The sequence below is a fragment of the Impatiens glandulifera genome, chromosome 9 (genome assembly GCF_907164915.1).
Source record: "Impatiens glandulifera chromosome 9, dImpGla2.1, whole genome shotgun sequence".
Taxonomy (NCBI): domain Eukaryota; kingdom Viridiplantae; phylum Streptophyta; class Magnoliopsida; order Ericales; family Balsaminaceae; genus Impatiens; species Impatiens glandulifera.
In genome coordinates this window covers 5158039-5177973 of record NC_061870.1, presented here as the reverse complement: position 1 = coordinate 5177973, position 19935 = coordinate 5158039, and the positions used below count along the sequence as shown (strand labels likewise).

At 41.0% G+C, this 19935-nt stretch overlaps 1 protein-coding gene across 1 annotated transcript; it reads right to left on the bottom strand.

The window, feature by feature from the left end:
* Nucleotides 1–290: 290 nt before the first annotated feature.
* On the bottom strand, nucleotides 291–1779 carry LOC124915110 (stemmadenine O-acetyltransferase-like). Its single transcript, XM_047455767.1, has 2 exons — nucleotides 1030–1779; nucleotides 291–915 (listed from the first exon to the last, which is right to left on the bottom strand). The coding sequence occupies exons 1-2, from the start codon at nucleotides 1716–1718 to the stop codon at nucleotides 306–308; spliced, it is 1299 nt and encodes a 432-aa protein (XP_047311723.1). The 5' UTR covers nucleotides 1719–1779; the 3' UTR covers nucleotides 291–305.
* Nucleotides 1780–19935: the final 18156 nt, after the last annotated feature.

The window sequence follows — 19935 nt, the reverse complement described above, 5'->3', positions numbered from 1 at the left end:
TAAATGTAATTTATATTAATCTATATATGTATTGAATGAAATGTTATATTATTTTCCAAGAAAAATGAATTAACTTAACTTGCTAATTAAATCTAAATAAAAAAAGAAATATATATGTTTTAAATAAAAATATTGAAGCAATTTATTCCACACCACACCACACCACATCAAGATAATACTAGTACATTCATTAATGAACAATTGAGTTTATTCTTAAGGTTGAAGGAATGCCCCCAAGGACCAACTTTGTCCCAAGATGACATATATATATGTATTATTACACACCCAAATATATTTATTCCTTATTAGAATGGACTGACCGGTGAGACGTAGGACATAAGTTGGTTGTCGGCCTCAAATTTAGCCATGTCCTTGGGCGACATGTTTATCCAAGCCTCGACCCCATCTTCCATACGGGTATCAATGAAACTAACCAGATTATTGAAATCAAACCGGGACGAACCGAACCAAACCGGTTTCCCAAACCCAAAATCCGACTCATAGAGTGAGAACTTGGAAAGGCTAGTGAAGCTAAAGGCAATGACTTCTCCCTTAAGAAACAACTCCATCATCTCCTGAAGAAAGTCCAGGTGATCCCCACCTTCTTGTAGCTTTGCCACGTACACGTCATCGATGCTCTTTAATGCTTTCCTCATCTTCCGCACCACGTCCGAGTATTTTCCGTCATCGTCCTTCGTGGGCTCTGTCATCGCTATGCGGTAGATGTTCCCGAAGCATCGGTCGTCCAGGAGTTGCGGACCGGTCTTGCTGCCACGTCGCCGGAGGTTGACCGGGTGGATTATCAGGTAAGTCTTGTTTGGGTCCCCGCCTCCTTCAACTGTTGCCATGAACCGACTCCATATGAACACAGAAAGAGCCTCAATTCTACTTGGCCGGATTGTGTCTTCGGTGTAACTGTAATCCGGGACCCAACCCAAATTATTAGCAATAATTAGTTTATCTTTTAACCACTCAATTATAACTTTAAAAAAAAAAAAAATTAGATACATAAAAAAGATGTCTATATACCAGTCCTGAAGTTGGGTAATCTTGTCCGTGGGGAAGACAAACCTTTTGACAACAACATCCTCTATGGGCAACATTCCAACACTCGGTAGGAAGCTTCCCAACTCTAATGGCGGGAAGATGTCTGCCCCAACAAACCGTGGCGGCAACATCTTTCCTTCTCCACAGGCCACAACAGACCAGTTATTAATAAGATGACAGAAGCCCATGGCATCAGTAATCTTATGAGAGATCCCAACACCAACTGCCATGCCTCCACAGCTAAAGAAGTTAACCTGAACTGCCATGCCCAGGTCCTTAACATCGGCCAAATCATAAGCAAGAAGCTTGTTGAATTCATTGGGATCTGGATCGTGTATAAGATCGTATAACGTGCAGTTAGCGCGAGTTTCAAAGAAGGGTACCCCAGCGTCATTACAATCAACATGGAGGTTGTCCTCAGAGACGCGCCCCGCCAACATGTAGTATTGTGTTAGGATTTGTGACAAAGATTGTTTTAGGTGCTTGGACAAGTCATCTTTCGTCTTCTTTTCAACTTCGCCCGATGAGTAGAAGAGAATCATGGGCATGAAGATTGGGGGAGATATTTGGTCGAGGAAGGATAGACGGTGGCGACGAAGGTGCTGGGGAGTTGGGGACGTCGGTTTCACCATCTCCTTCGAGATCACTTCCATCTCGAGAAGCTTCATCATGATCTTCTATACTTAGTCTGATGATACAAATATGGGTAAAATGAGACAGAGACAGCCTTAGTTGGTTCTATATGTTTAAAGTAATAGGAAAAGCTCTCTATAAATAGAGAAAAAGATAAAACTAAATGGAACCGAGTGATTGAGACAATATATGTGCGTGTATATTTTATTAATTTTTTGGAAAAAATAATAATTTAGAATATATAGAACATGTCATACATTTGAATTACTGGACCCAAACATAATGGTTTCATAAGTAAAAATGGCTACCAAATATACATTTGTGAAAAGATTTGTATACGATAATAAATTACTGTCGGCAATGGGAACTAAACTTGTATATCCAAGAATACTTGTCCCAACATGCACTATATTGTGACTAAAATCTTGTCAAATACTTAAATATGGTACAAAATCATCTCTAAAAAGGAAAAGACTCCTTATTTATATCTCTCTTCATATTGTCAATCATTTCTTAGGTATATATATATATGGTTAAGTAATTACATCCAATCTTAAGCGAAATGACTATTCTTACCTCCAATTTTAAGCCAATGATTATTGTTAACATCGTATCATAATTTCCTTTTTTAACGAACTGTCCTTCCGCAACATGATGAGATTCCCCTTTCTTTATTGATCAAGGTTCCCCCAAAACATAAATCCTCAACTATTACCTTGAAAAATCAAATTTGCTCGATGAAATTCAATATGAAATTAGAGTCGATAAAGTTGGTAAAGGGTAGAAAAATTCACTTTTAAGTAACATAGTCCAAATTTTTGATGCAATCAAAAGAAGGAGATTTCTAACTATCATTAGCACAAATCTGAACAGAATTGACATTAAACATTTTAGCCAAACTCTTAGCAAAAATAACGTTTTGATATTTCTATGTATTGCACCACAAAAGTCTTAGTTATAACTTTTTTCACAAAAAAATTTATCATTATATTTGATGGCTATCCATATCTTACAGACAAATACTTTGACTTCTCTAATATCTAATTTTTGACTTCGAAACGTGCAAAATTCTATTTAATATTCTTTACCTCTTTCTATATAATGATGCTTAATTTCAAAGTTTTGGATTGTCGGGTCGAGAGTTGTGAATACTTCGGATTGTGGGTTGATCCGCCCATAAACTTAAATCGGTTAAAAATAAAATTAAAAATGATATATATATGTTTTGAACTTTCAACCTAACAAAAAAGTACAACCCTTTAAATAAGTGTGATTGTGATGTGCTTTGTCGATAATTAATAGGCCGATAATAATTGAAATTTGTTAAAAAAATATTAATCAAATATTTGATTACCAAAGGGTGAAGTCATAATACTAAATATTAAAAAATGTGATTTAATATATTTAATCAACCAAAGTAAAAGTATAATGTCACGAGAAAAGAGGTTTATTAGGAAAAAATATGTGATGATATATGTGAGAAGATAAGTTGTTTACCGAAGTGAATAAAATGTAAAATGAGAGTATTCTATGTTTCTCACTAGTAAAAATTGTTTCAATAGCTACCAAAAATAGCCACAGTACAAATTTTTTGAAGCTATTGGCCAATAAAAAAAATAAAGATAATATATTAATCAATACTTGATTCAATAGCAAGGGTAAAAAAGAACCTTGGCTATTGGTGAAATTTGAGCAAATGACCCTGAAAAGAGGCCTAAATGCGTTTGGTGAGGGTCACTAATTTAAATAGCGCTGGTGACCCCCTTTTTATTAATGACATTTATACCCCTGCGTCACACATCCTCCAGTTGTGTGACGCACCCTAAACCCTATAAAGTCATAATTTTTTTTTTCATTTTCGATTCATTTTCTCTCTCATCCATGTCTTCCCTGTCTTCTCCGCCGTGAACCTTAATGGTGGCGGAGAAGACTTTCTCTACTTTTTCATCGCCGAAGAACCAATCGAAGAGGCATCGTCGACCATTCCACTATATTCAATGGCCTAGAGCTGCGAAGAACTTCCAACGGCGAAGTGCGGCTCCAACGGCGAACGACGACGGCCGAAGCAAAATTTTTCACTATATTCGTTTATATTTTGTGTTTATTTTGTTCACATATGATTGTTTGTGTTGATTTCCTATATATATGATTGTTTGTGTTGATTTCCTTTACAGAACGTCATTGATTCGCCCTGATTCGTTGAATGCAGGTTGGTTGGTTGGTTGGATGCGTCACGTAGGATGCGTCACGCAGGTGCATCACGTAGGATGCGTCAAGTAGGACGCGTCTCATCTGGTTAGCACATTCTCTGCCTAACGCTTCTTCTGGTTTCCTTGTTTTATTGTAGATGTGAGAAATAGATACCAACTTATTTAGGTTTCCAGAGGAAGGATCACTAGGATCAATTATTATAGATAGTTATTGATTTATATGTAGGGTTTGAACATAGTGCCGATTTTCTAGCAAGCACACTCCCGTGGACGTGTATATCATATAGCTTGTGAATCTTTATCTATGGTTTGGAACCTATTGCGCCCCCTTTTTTTTTTGTAACCATTGTTGTATCATTTCGAAAGTTATTTTGGCATGTTATTGTACCCAAAATAACTCATCTTGTGTTTTATGATCTGTTGCATCTTTTCAGTTATGTTCTGGATCTTCCTTTTGTTACCTTTTTGAGCATTATGCAGGACTTTTGATTTTTTTTTTTGTAATTGATTGTTTACATGAAAGTTTTAAGACTTTAGAGTTTTGAGAAGGGAGGTGCACAAACTGTTTTGGATCTTCATATATTAAGTAGTAGTTCTTCAAGTAAGTTAGCTGACATTTAGGACTATACAGATTGTGAATCAGTTTTATTGGACTTATAGGCAAACTGTAGATGAGTCTGATGTTAAGAGAAATATGCGGAAATTTGTTATTAGTCTTAGCTTCGAAAGCCATTGCTAGTCGACTTCATGCTATTTTATTTTGAGATCTTCTGGTGGTGTAAAATGGCCGGTGTATTGGAATATACACTTACCTCCCATATGTAGATGTACAGTGTAATGAAAGAATAATAATAATATGCTTATTGTTATCAAACATGATTTTTTTCATGGAGGCTTACTGTTAGATAAAATTAGACCGGTTCACATAAACCTAACTTAAATAAATATTCCATGCAGGAACAAGGAACCTGACCAACAAAAGAACCGGCTAAAGAAAACTAGCCGGTCAAGTCATTAAACCGACCAGGAACACTTGGAATATAACCGCACAAAGAAAGGGTCGGCCAAAGCTTAAAACCGGAAACATCAGACAGCCGACCAGCCACAAGGCAGAGGAATAACCGGAAGAAGTCCTGTTATATCACCCATACCGAAAGCCATCCGGTTAAGTCGAATGACCGACCAGTACAAGAAGACAATTCAGGTATCTGTTGAGAATGATACCAAAGGAACAGACTGAACACTTCCATATCCATACAAGTCTGAGGAAAGTCTGTAGGCTGCAAAAGACAGTCCTACATGATCTTTCCACTTCGGGATAAGTCAGAAAGGAGATCTTCCAAGTACAGACCACTGCCTAACAGACAGTGTCTACATTGAGTAAAAGACAAAGCCAGCAGGTTTGTCTTACATACCGGAAGAACAGACTGCCAGGTCTGAGGTTGACCATCAGGTCTGAGGAAACGACCGCAGGTCTGAATCTCTGAATCACTGAACATCTGCACCCCTGCTCAGCCAATCAGATTCAAGGCAGTGAAATATGACCGTTGGCATATTTCACCTATAAAAGGGGCATTTGAAGAAGAGTAAATGAGTGATATACAGAGACACACAAGTAACACAGACATATAGTGAGACAAGTGAGAAATTCTAAGAGCATTTATTATACAAGTGATAAGACTGTGTTGTTCTAGAAAGCCTAAAGTGCTAAAGTGAAAGTGTGTGTTTTACAATTTCGGTGTAAATTGTAAGAGTGTTATCGAGCAGGAAATAAGTCTCGATCGGATTGTACTTGTATTCCTTAGTGAATATCCTTCTCGCGGTTTCGAGAGGAAGGGGTGACGTAGGAGTTTTATCTCCAAACATCCATAAAATCTGTTTTGTCATTTACTTTCTGTCGGTTCCATTATGTAACCGATCCGTACCACTATAACCTACTTAACCTTATCTAAGCCGAATCACCAGGTTACCGAAACCGACCCACCATTCTCTTTAACCTTCATCATCCTAAACCGGTTCTGTCTATTATACAAGTGTGCTGCTTCAACCTGAAAGCAAACCTCTTCCGCACTTGAACCTAGATCAAGGGTTTGTAACAGACTGTGTAGTATTGAAACCCCGGTGCTAATCTCTAACCGGATTAACCACCACCTTTCGAGTGAGAACCGCTAACCGGTCCAACCCCGGTCCTCCAGCGGCTACCTAGATCCTAACAATTGGTATCAGAGCAGTTAATTTCAATACTCAAGCAAGCATGTTTCAGGATAGGCCTCCAATGCTAGAAGGTGATGACTTTGCCAACTGGAAGGCACGCATGCACCTACACCTAATCACTTTGGATGATGAGATGGAGTCCATTCTGGCCGAAGGACCGATAATCATTAATAAGGACAAAAAAGAATGGACAGCTGAAGATAGAAAGAAAAACAACCTGGATAACCATGTTAGAAACCGGATCTCCAACAGTGTGGATAGAAACACATACTGCAAGATCAGAGATTGCAAATCCGCAAAGGAGACATGGGACACGGTCATCCAGATCTTTGAGGGAAATGAAAGAACAAAGGAGAACAAGATAATGGTGGCTACACAGAAGTTTGAAAGCATCAAAATGAAACCGGGAGAAACAATGAAGGAGTACAGTGACCGGTTCACTAGTGTGTTAGATGAGCTAGCAACACTTGGAAAGAGGTATGATAACAAGGAGGTCATCATGAAAGCTTTGAGATCTCTTCCAAGTGCGTGGGACATAAAGACAATGGTAATGAGGGAATCAAACTGCCTAAACAAGATGAAGCTACACGATGTATTCTAAGATCTTAAGGCATATGAGTTTGAAATGAGATCTAGAACTGAAGAAGAGGTTTCGGCCTCAACCTCAACCAGAGCATTGATCACACCCATAGAACCGGTTGCTCTTGCTCCAGCACCGATCAGAACCGCCGAACAGTTCACCGAGGATGCCATGGCTATGCTCGCACAAAAGTTTGGGAGGTTCATGAAAAGAAGCCAACTGACAAACAACTACTATGGTGATAAATCCAATATAAGGTGTTATAACTGCAATTGTTTGGGACACTTCAAGTGGGAATGCAGGAAACCGAGGAGGGATACCCAGAAACCGGATAACCAAGATAACCGAAACAATTATCAACAAACCGGTGAAGGAAGTGAGGTACCGAAAGCACTGATAGCCGATGATGGAGGAAGCTTGTGGGCTCACAGTGACAGCGATGATGAACTCACATGCCTCATGGCAAATGAGGAACAGGTATTTGACTCTCCTTGTGATGAATTTACTAAAGATGAATTATACAATGCATTGAATGACATGGTAGAAGAATATAGGAACTTACTAGCCATGCTGCCTAAGCACCTCAACATTAGAACCGATCCTATAATACCCATTCCGATAGAACCAGAGGTACCCATTATAACCGAACCGGAGGTCGTACAACCTGATGATACCCATACCTTAGAAACCGAGTTAGATCCTAAGACCGAACAATCCAGTGAACCGGCTAGAGAACTAACCGAGGAAGAAAATGCCCGACTCCAATATAAGATGGCTGCATATAAGAGATCTAGTGATATAGTAAAGAAAATGTGTAGTCATTACAGACATCCCCGTTGCAAGTTCGGCCTAGGATACACAGAAGATAGCTCCAAGGTCCAAAAACCCGTAGAGAAAGTAAGGTTTACAAGAAGTAACCTTCCCCTTATAAGATTCCTTAAAAGCTCCTGGACCGCTGAAGAAGAGTTGACCGCATACTATAGGGAAGAAAAGCTAAAATACGACTATGTTGGTCCAACCGACTCTGAGAAATGGCTTGACCCTGTGAAAAGAAAAGCCGAAATCCTCAAATATATGAAAACCTATCCTGAACCGCATAAGTCAAACCAAAGATCACCACCATTTAAGACCTATGTAGAAAAACCGAGATACACAAGACCGAGTGCCAAAAGGACGGTTAAAACCTTAGCAAAGAAGACTGTCCGGTTCATCAAGGTTTGGATACCGAAGGGACTAATCGCATGTGGACCCAAGTAAATGTGGGTACCAAATAGTTGTAAATATGTACATTTTGCAGGATCCAAAGAAACGGCTAGGAAACTCTGAATGGTTCTTAGATAGCGGTTGCTCCAGGCATATGACCGGGAACAACAACTTGTTAACCGACATCAGAATAGAAACCGGCGCTCTAATCACCTTCGGCGATAACTCTAAAGGTAGAACTGTGGGCAAGGGTAAGATTGTCCATGGTAACCTAACTATTGATAATGTACTTTTAGTTGAAAACCTACGTTTTAACCTTCTTAGCATTAGTCAGATGTGTGATGCTGGATACACGATAGAATTTCTTAAACATGCATGCTTAGTTAAGAACTCTCAAGGTATTATACTACTAACCGGAAATAGGATAGGTAATATTTACAAGGTAGACTGGAAAACTAAAGTAGAACAACCTATATGCATGATAGCTAAGACTGATCAAACCTGGTTATGGCATAAGAGACTAAACCATTTGAACATGAAAACTTTAAACTACATTCGCGGTAAAAAGCTAGTTGAAGGTATTCCTGATATAGTATTTAATCAGGATAAGGTCTGCTCAGCATGTCAAATGGGTAAACAAACTAGGTCAACCTTTAAGAGTAAAGGAAATATCCAATCTAGCCGATGCTTAGATCTTCTTCATATGGACTTATTTGGACCGATTCAGGTCGTTAGCATAGGAGGTATGCTTTACACTATGGTAGTTATTGATGATTATTCTAGATTTACATGGGTAATATTTCTACCATCTAAACGAGAAACCGCATCAAACCTAATTACACTTCTTAAACGCTTGCAAAATGAAAAATCAACTCGCATTAATAGTATTCGAAGTGATCGAGGTACCGAATTTACCAATAGTACATTAACCGCATATCTTAATGAATCCGGCATTAGACACGAGTTGTCTAGTGCTAGGACTCCTAAACAAAATGGCCTGGCCGAGAGAAAAAACCGGACTCTCAAGGAAGTCGCACGGTCCATGATAGCCGATTCCGGCATTGCTCAAAAATTTTGGGCTGAGGCTATCAACACTGCATGTTATACACAAAATCGGTCTTTAATAAACAAGTTTCACAACAAAACACCGTATGAGGTTTATTTTAACAGAGTTCCCAAACTTAAGCACCTCAAGATTTTCGGTTGTAAATGCTATATACATATAAATGGAAAAAATCAACTCTCTGTTTTTGATGCAAAAACCGATACCGGGATCATGCTAGGTTACTCAGCAGATAGTAAAGCATACAGAGTGTATAATAATAGAACTTCAACCATGGAGGAAACAATTCACGTTGTTTTCGATGAATCGGTTGAAAGTAATACTGCATCATGCTTTGATCTACACAACAGATTGGAAAACAACAATATCCACTCTGATAGTGAAGATGAGACTCCGGTTTTCAGGCGGTTTGTCCATGACCAAATGGGTAACATTGAAACCCAGCCGGATCAAGCTGTCCCTCAACAGGAAGCTGACACTTCGGTTCAATCCGAGGAAGTCGGTCGGTCTGACAATCTTGTTCAGCCTACCGACGCATCTAGCCTTGATCAAGTAAACGGTAATTTGGTAGACATCCCTGAACTGAACCTCAGTAGAAACAGTAAACATCCTCCCGAGCAAATTATAGGTGACCCTTCAAAACCTGTTCGAACTAGGCGTCAACATCTAGAGGAATACTTCAATTCCGCGTTTATATCCCAGATTGAGCCGAAAAGAATAGATGAAGCATTGTCAGATCCGGATTGGATCTTGGGGATGCAAGAAGAGCTAAACCAGTTCGAGAGTAGTAAAGTCTGGTACCTAGTCCCTAGACCGAAAGATCAATCGGTCATAGGAACAAGATGGGTATTTAGAAACAAACTCAATGAGGACGGTTTGGTCACAAGGAACAAAGCCAGATTAGTGGCTCAAGGCTACAAACAGGAAGAAGGAATTGATTTTGAAGAATCATTTGCTCCTGTAGCTAGGATTGAAGCCATTAGGATTTTTCTAGCCTTTGCTACTTTCAAAAACTTTAAGGTTTTTCAAATGGATGTTAAGAGTGCATTTTTAAATGGTGAATTACGTGAAGAAGTGTATGTTGAGCAACCACCCGGTTTCAAAAGCGCTGCATTTCCAAACCATGTATACCGGTTAAATAAAGCTTTATACGGTCTAAAGCAAGCACCTAGAGCCTGGTATGATACATTAACCGCATTTCTGTTACAACATGATTTCACCATCGGTTCGGTGGATAAAACGTTGTTTAAATTTGAAAAGAAGGAACATATCCTACTTGTTCAAATCTATGTGGATGATATCATTTTCGGTTCCACCGATCCTAAGCTGTGTGATAAATTTTCAAAAATGATGACTTACAAATTTGAAATGAGCATGATGGGAGAATTAAGCTTCTTTCTAGGTCTTCAGGTTAAACAACTCAAAGAAGGAACTTTCATAAGCCAACCTAAGTATACCAAGGAGCTTCTAAAGTAGTTTGGAATGGACACATGCTCCTCAGCGGCTACTCCAATGAGCTCATCGATTAAATTGGACAGGGATGATGAGGGCCAATCGGTAGACCAGATCGCATACCGGGGCATCATCGGTTCTCTCCTATACTTGACAACGAGTAGACCGGACATTCTGTTTGCAGTCGGTGTGTGTGGGAGATTTCAAGCAAATCCAAAACAATCCCACTACACAGCCGCAAAGAGGATACTGAAGTATCTAAAGGGCACACCTGATGTCGGTTTGTGGTATCCAAAGGATTCGTCCTTTAATCTAACGAGTTACTCAGATGCAGACTATGCAGGATGTAAAATTGACAAAAAAAAGCACCAGCGGAACATGTCAGTTCCTAGGTGACCGGCTTGTTTCATGGCATAGCAAGAAACAGACATCGGTGGCCACATCTACTACAGAAGCTGAATACCTGGCGGCAGGAAGTTGCTGTTCACAACTCCTTTGGATACAACAACAGCTGAAGGACTTCGGTGTCACAGCCGAAGAATCCCCGATCTTCTGTGACAACACGAGTGCCATAGCAATAACTTACAATCCGGTTCTCCACTCTAGGACCAAGCATATTGACATAAGGCACCACTTCATCAGGGAACATGTCACGATGAAGCATATCCGGCTGGAATACGTATCGACTGACCAACAAGTAGACGATATCTTCACGAAGCCTCTACAGGAAGCTAAGTTCTCTCAATTCAGACTTACTCTCGGTTTAACCGACATTAGTCAGATCCTTCCTAAGGATGCTTAAAGGGAAACCGGTTCAGACAGATAAAACCGGTGATTCCTCCAAAACTGTTGGACTTCAAATTTTCAAGATACCTATGGAAGAACCGCTCAGTTTATCAGATAGAGTAAACCGACCGGCTACTTGGTGCATGCACCAAATAACCGCATCGGGATGAACAACTGATGACTGACCGGTTCGGAAGCAGGTTATCCTAGATCATTTGAATTTCAAACAGAAATGGAATAACTATCAGTGTTTAAAGATATCTGTTCTGAAATACTGCCTTTTCAAAGTAAAATGGTCGCACCTAAAAAGACGTGAAGATCTGATGATATCTTTCACTGTCCAGGTCTATGACCAACATCCTAGACTGCAAACATACCTATTTCATGCAATATCCTTTATCCTGCAGTTAATAGATATCATCACATATAATACCTGGACATTAGGATACTCCCCAAACTAGTATTTAAGAGAAACAAACATTCACCAAAACATTCACAAGACAAAAGAACATTCTCTCACTAAGGCAAAAATGTCTCAATTTCCCAACATCTTTCAAGTTGATTTCCAATCTGCTTTGAGCACCGAACACTATGAGGTGTACAAAGTAATCAAATCGCTGGAAGATACTGGTCTTCGGTACTTCCTGGATGATAAACAAACTATATACTCTGAGTCAGTCCTGGAATTCATGTATAATGCCAGGGTGTTCAGAGGAACTCCTCATTTCGATACTCACAATCAATCGAAAGTAGGAGGTATGGTTTTTGACTTCACCGAGAACGACTTCGCTAGGTGCTTCAGCTTACCGAAGCAGGGATTAACAGATTTAAACGTTCCGGCCGATGTCAAGGCCGAAATTTCCATCGCCTTCGCACGTTCAAACGAACCGGTTGATGATCATGGCAGTAAATCACTATTGAGAGCTGAGTACCAGCTCCTCAACGATGTGATAGGAAGAAGCATCTTGGGAAGAGATGTCACAAACACTTACTGCACAACGGCTTTCAACATGATGGCAGCCATCACCACCGGTACACCGGTAAACTGGTCGAGGGTCCTGTTTGATGTTCTAATCTGGATGATTGGGGTGCGAACAGTCGGCCTGATTCCACAACTAAGCTGCCTACTAGTCGAACTTGGTGTTCCGACCTGTCCGGGCGAAGGTCTAAACCAGTCTCAAGTAATGACCAAAGAGATAACCGACTCATTCTATGAGCGGTTCGAGAGAGCTTGGAGAAGGAGGAACCGCCATAACAACCCTACCGGTGTCGTCAACTCCAAGCACACTGAGTCACTCCTTCCTGCACCCGGTCGTTTTGTCTCATGCACTGGGTGTATCTTTATCCAACCTATCTTTGATCGTTTCGGTTTGATCCATATTTTCTTCGGCATTACTTACGTTTATTTCGATCTTATGCTCACTTCGGTGTTATTCATGACCTTTTCGGTATTATCTATGTTATGTTCGGTCTCTTTTGATTAACCGCGTTTATGTTAATGCAATTAATGAAAGAGAAATCCTTAATTAATGAGATAACCCCCAACCACCTGAACATTTACTATCTAACCAACCTGGTTACTTCTCAACTAATACCTACCTCGAGCTCCGCAATCTGCTTCTTCCCAATAAACATTGGAAACATAAAGATTCTCTTGTCTAATAAAACAAAACTGACAATTAAAGATAATGTTTTCCCTTCAAAACCGATCCTATATAAAGGGCCATCCTTCACTCAACTCAACACATCCTAACACATATATCACTTCTGAAATCTCTTGAATTGAATTCTATCTCTCTCAAAACCGTAATCATGCCGAGCCGAACCTTGGGAAATTTTTAAGCATCGATTTCGATTCATGTATGGAGGAATGGGACGGGTTGCACGCAAAGGAACTCATGTTCGAATCCCTCATTCTTACCGGCCTTCGACCGTTCCTCGAAGAATCCGGTCAGATTCTGACTGAGGACGTTAAAACGTTCTTCAGAAGCGCCTACATCAGGGGCAATTACATTGTCTCTACGGTGAGGGACCACACATTCTGGCTCGATGAAGCCGAATTCGCCACCCTATTCAACGTGCCCACAGAAGGGTTCTCTGATTTTCCACCTCTGGAGGGGCTTGACGAATTCTATTACTCACTCCTCTTTTCTGGAACCATGGACCAGTGGAAGACCATGGGCCCAAAAACCTTCTGGGGAGACACGCTCAACTTCTTTTTGAGATTGTCACTCGGTCCATTCTTTGTCAGTCTCCTAATCAGCGGTACTCAAAGAACACCTACACCATGATGACCAACATCTTTAGCAAAAAGGCCATCAACTGGTCCACGGTCATCTTCCAACGTCTGAAATCCATGGTGATAACCAAGAAAGGTCTTGGTTATGCACCTCACATCAGCAAACTAATTCTGACATACCGGCCAGAGTTTGGACCGAGTACACCAGCTTCACTCTCGAACATCCTTGACAAGGATTCGGTGGAGGAAAGGATTTCCAGAATGTTTCTTCCATAAGCTGTATTTTTCCATTTTTATGCTTATTTCAATCTATTTGTCGGTTTTCCTTCTGCAAGGCTTCTTGAATACAATCTCATTTCAGTTTAAATGACCGAGTTCTCTTAAACATCTTGAATATACATCTAAGTAACCGATTAACATTATCAAAACAACTGCGTTCCTATCCGGCTTCAAAGAAAAACCGCTTAAACTTAAAATATTGCAAAACTCTGCTCACTCTAAATAACCGGTTAAATTTAGAGACCGCAGCATCAATCGGTCTCAAAAGAGGATTGCATCATCAATGGCGAAAGCAAAAGTTTTGGAGGGAAATTTCTCACTCAAAACCCCCGCCCATGGATTGGCGCCTATTCCATTCCCGCCCATGGTTTGCCGCTCATTTGGGTTGGAGGGAAATTTCCCGCCCAATGTTGATGGGACGGTTGGGCTTCCAAACCGCACCTATAAAAGGGACTCTCGGCCATTTTATTTCATTCTCACGCGAATCTACTTTCTCTCTCTAAGCTCTCAAACTCTCTGAAGCGGTTATTCCTCAAACTTTCTCAAACTGTCTAAGATGGGACGCGATTCGGCCTTGTTTATCACTTGACTCAGGTGGATTTCGAGGAAATCCGACAGAAAGGCACGCCTGCAGCAAAAGTGGTTATTGACCGGGTAACCGAAACCGGTCTAGAATATTTTCTTGGCGGTCCTCATGTTCTATATAAGGATGCGGTTAAGGAATTTTTCAATACCGCAACTATCTCCAACAATAAGATCACCGCAACTGTATGCGGTACTGAAATAAAGCTCACCGAGGCATCGGTGGCAAAGAGCCTGCGCCTTCCAACAACCGGCCAGGATGCAACGACAGACATAGAGATTAAGACTTTTGAGGCAGCTTGCCAGATACTCTCGGCGACTAAGGAGCCGATAAAAGTATCCGGTAGCAAATCAACGTTGAAACCGGAGTATATTCCAATTTGTGATATCTTCGCAAGGGCGATTCTAGCAAGGGGAGGAAACTACAACAGCCTAATCAAGGATAAAATCAGGATGCTGGTCGGCCTGATAGAAGGAACAAAGGTTAACTTGGCAAAGGCAGTGTTCCACAATTTGATGGAAATGGAGAAACCGGACTCAAACCGGTCATGGGGATACGCCGTTCCTCTCGGTAAGATCTTCCTTCACCATAATCTCAACATCGGTCCCAACGTCACCATCTCCTCAAGAAGCCTGATACGGTCCAAACAATTCCTGGAAAGGAAGTAGCCGGCCCCCGGTTCCACAGGTGGCCGAAAGAAGGCAACCGACAAGAAAGCGGCCCCAGCCAAAGAAAATGCCGAGAGCAAAGGGAAAGAGAAAATAGTCTTCTTAGAACCGCCACCGCCAACGGAGGAGGAAGAGTCGGCCTCCACTTCTGAAAGGACCGAATCCGAAAAGACCGATGACGAAAGATCGGCCAATGAAGAGGAGCATTCGGGCCAGAGCCCCGATAATGTCGGCCCTGGCACAAACCCTGAGACCACCGAGGGTGGTGAAGAGGATGGTGAAGATGCCGGTGAAGAAGCCGGTAATGAAAGAGGTAACGAAGAGGACGAGGAGGACGAAGAGGCAGAGGCCGATAGGATAGCGCTCAAACTTCTAAAGGGCACTAAACAGCGAGCCGAGACGATTGACGAAATATACCTGGAATGGAACGAGCACCGGTTCGGCAAACGGTATAGGCACATCCTACCGGGCTACACAGACGAAGAATGCATCCAAAGACTGAAGGAAGTGGAGGACGTGGTCATGGATCTCACAAAATCCGATACCATTGAAGAGGTCCTACACCGAACCTATCTCTTACGACCGCGAGCATAGCTACGGAAGCTAACCATACGCATCCGGAAGATTACGGCGAAGTTCAAAGAGGAAGCATCAGAGGAGGACACCTTAACACCGATGGTGTTGGAAAGGCTTGAAAAAGCCAAAGGAAACCTCATCCAAGAAATTGACCGGCTGGAGGCAATGTACGCTCAAAGGGAAATACCGGTCTATACAGCTCCCCGGATCGATACGAGTCCAGATCACTGTCCAACACCTCCAAGGGCGAATTCGGCAACGGAGGAATCCGATGAAAGGGCGGACCCTCCTCTCACCGGGCAATCTCCACTTACACAACCGGAAGTCTCCGAACCGGGCTTCACAAAAGAATGGGTTGAGAGCCGCTTTCAAGAGTTTGAAGACTCCGAGGTTTTCCCTTTGAAGGAGAAATTCCAAAGAACCATTTGCTCGGCACTCAAGTTCGCCAACACTACAAGGCAACTTTTAGAAAGAACAAAGGACCGGTTCTCAGAAATAGATGATGATCAATGGGAAGAAGCGGTTCTGCGCAGCAAACATCTTCGGCGAACCGTGATTTAGAAGATAGGACTTCCGAGTTAAAAGAAAACTTTGACCGGCTTGAAAGAGAGACCGATTAACGATTGACGGAGGTTGCTGGGGACCTGGTCAGCACAACACTCGGACGGGTCTCCGAACTTGAGAAGAAAAATGAGGGTCTCGAGGCCGAACTCAAGGCGCTCTCAGCGCAAGTTGCCGAACTGCTGAATGCTAAGATAAATGCGGATGCCGCGGCTGTGGAGACCGATGCCCGAGCGGCTAAGAAGGTCCAGGATGCGCTGGACGACGAAGCAAGAAAAGAGAAGGAGGCACCGCGACCATCGCAACTTACCGAAGAGGAAGCCGAGCGAATTCGAAGGGCAGAGGCCAAGTTCCCGGGACTTGCAAAGAAGGCAGCCGCTCAAGCTGCGAAGGATGCTGCGCGGTTAGAAAGGGAAAGTCAGAGGCTAGAAGGCTATGCAACCGCTAACAAAAAGAAGAAGGAAACCTCTGCCTCTTCGATACCGGCAAAGCGGAAAAGAGAATCCTCGACGAAAGCTCAAGTGGCCGACTTGCTGAATGTGGTAACTGAAACGGTTATCGAGAGTACACCGGATCAGGCTACTAACATCGAAGAAGAAGCTGAAGTGCACCTACATCGGCGGCCCACAAAACAACGAGCCTCCGGATCGGCAAGTCGACCGCAACCATCGAAGAAAAAGCGGAACATATATGACTTCTCGGACTCGGAATAGGGGCCCTCTTTCCTTCACTTGTCTTAGTATTCCTATATATTATTTTCGGTTATCTATCATATATATAAAGCTATTTTTGAAATCGGCCATCTTTTGCATCTCTACTTGGTTTTGATAATTTTAAATAAAATAATCAAAAAGGGAGAAATTGATAAGATAAAAGATAATTTTAAACCAAAATTTTTCTCAAAATTTTTCGAAAAATTCTCCTAAGTCAGTTTCAAAAATCCGGACAAACAAAACAACCGGCCTACGTTTGCAAACTTACATGATTTTGATAATTTTAAATAAAATAATCAAAAAGGGAGAAATTGTTAGATAAAATTAAACCGGTTCACATAAACCTAACTTAAATAAATATTCCATGCAGGAACAAGGAACAGGACCAACAAAAGAACCGGCTAAAGAAAACTAGCCGGTCAAGTCATTAAACCGACCAGGAACACTTGGAATATAACCGCACAAAGAAAGGGTCGGCCAAAGATTAAAACCGGAAACATCAGACAGCCGACCAGCCACAAGGCAGAGGAATAACCGGAAAAAGTCCGGTTATATCACCCATACCGAAAGCCATCCGGTTAAGTCGAATGACCGACCAGTACAAGAAGACAATTCAGGTATCTGTTGAGAATGATACCAAAGGAACAGACTGAACACTTCCATATCCATACAAGTCTGAGGAAAGTCTGCAGGCTGCAAAAGACAGTCCTACAGGATCTTTCCACTTCAGGATAAGTCAGAAAGGAGATCTTCCAAGTACAGACAACTGCCTAACAGACAGTGTCTACATTGAGTAAAAGACAAACCTGCTGGGTTTGTCTTACATACCGGAAGAACAGACTGCCAGGTCTGAGGTTGACCATCAGGTCTGAGGAAACGACCGCAGGTCTGAATCTCTGAATCACTGAACATCTGCACCCCTGCTCAGCCAATCAGATTCAAGGCAGTGAAATATGACCGTTGGCATATTTCACCTATAAAAGGGGCATTTGAAGAAGAGTAAATGAGTGATATACAGAGACACACAAGTAACACAGACATATAGTGAGACAAGTGAGAAATTCTAAGAGCATTTATTATACAAGTGATAAGACTGTGTTGTTCTAGAAAGCCTAAAGTGCTAAAGTGAAAGTGTGTGTTTTACAATTTCGGTGTAAATTGTAAGAGTGTTATCGAGCAGGAAATAAGTCTCGATCGGATTGTACTTGTATTCCTTAGTGAATATCCTTCTCGCGGTTTCGAGAGGAAGGGGTAACGTAGGAGTTTTATCTCCGAACATCCATAAAATCTGTTTTGTCATTTACTTTCTGTCGGTTCCATTATCTAACCGATCCGTACCACTATAACCTACTTAACCTTATCTAAGCCGAATCACCATGTTACCGAAACCGACCCACCATTCTCTTTAACCTTCATCATCCTAAACCGGTTCTGTCTATTATACAAGTGTGCTGCTTCAACCTGAAAGCAAACCTCTTCCGCACTTGAACCTAGTTCAAGGGTTTGTGACAGGCTGTGTAGTATTGAAACCCCGGTGCTAATCTCTAACCGGATTAACCACCACCCTTCGAGTGAGAACCGCTAATCGGTCCAACCCCGGTCCTCCAGCGGCTACCTAGATCCTAACACTTACAATTTTATTGAATCAATACCGATTGGTTTACTTGCTTGAAATAGTATAACATTGTTTTGAAGTGTTCTCTTTTGTTTTTGATGTTTCAATTGTGTGACTTGCTCTAGGATATTGCATTATTATTTGAATGAACTCGGAAATACATTTCAAGAATGACGTCTCCAACTCTCCATTGTATCCTTTTGCAAATATAAGTCATGCCCAATATTGAATTTCTCATTTTGATGTCTCACATTACTGCTGAACATTGTTGTTAGGTTGGAAAATCATGGATTGGACCCAAATGCTGAAATTGTTCCCAAGTGAGTAACATATCAATTTCTTTATACATTCATACATATAAATCTTCCAATCCTTCATAAAACAACTAGAAAAACAGGCACTTAAAAAGATTGCACATGCTACATTGTAATGTACTTTCTTTGCTTATCCTATCTTGAAAATTTTATAGGATTTGAAAGTAGCTTATTTGTTCATACAGGGGGACTAATAACCGGGGAAATCGATCCACAGGCAATGCATGGAACTCGTTAGCATTGTCTCCAAAAAGTGATGGTGGTAGTGGTACTCGACCATCAACTACAACTAGCGATAGAAGGCATGAACCTGTTCCAAGTTCACGGGGTTCAAATTCTAGGCCATCATTAGCCTCTGGAGCATTGTCATCAAACCAATCAGCATTGACATCATTACGTCCTCACAGTGCAGAAACAAGGCCTCGAAGTAGCTCACAACTGTCAAGGTTTTCTGAGACTTTAACTGACAATTCAGTTTCTTTGGCTCCACCTAGTATATCAGATAAATTGGTATGGTGCTGGACTGGAAAATCATAGTTTGCATGTTAACTGTTCTGTTGTTGTTTTGACTTTACAAAGACATGATTTTTTGTTCTCACTAGACTTATTGACTACAACTCTTGTACTTCTATGTTTTATCAATCTTTTTTATTTACACTTTCATCAGAGTTAGGAATAGTAATATTAGGACATCCTATGATTTTACACAAATAGGAAAATGCATTTTCTCTTGCAATTGCAATCTGATGCATTATGGCAATTATTATAACTTCAAGTATGCTAATTACCATACCTGAAGAATGATAAAAAGGCAACAACGGTACCACCCCAAAAGCCCAGAAAGATACAAGAGATGATGATAACTGAAAAGTTCCTGAAAACCTTCCCTAGACACTGTTGTTATGTATTATGTATGTAAGAATGTATGTATGAGCCCTAAAAGGCTTTCCGTTTTATTCATGTAATTTTGGCTTTGGCTTTGGCTTGTAGATGAATTATGGAGAGAGTGATTGGAGTTTTATTGGAGATTAGTATGCCAAATTAATTCAAGCAATGTTCTTGTTTCTTCAAATGCTGATTATTATTAATAAAAAGTTTTTGAGTTATATATCAACATATAGTTAAAAAACTAAACAATCTTTACTTGAAAAAGAAAATTAATTCAACTAAAAGAAAGACTAATAAATAAAAAAGAGTGT

What these genes read in the sequence shown, in the direction of transcription:
- LOC124915110 (XM_047455767.1), bottom strand. Translation starts at nt 1,718, where the DNA reads ATGATGAAGCTTCTCGAGATGGAAGTGATCTCGAAGGAGATGGTGAAA. An exon ending in ATTACCCAACTTCAGGACTG is followed by an intron (nt 916 to 1,029) that starts GTATATAGACAT and finishes CCCGGATTACAG; the next exon opens with TTACACCGAAGACACAATCC.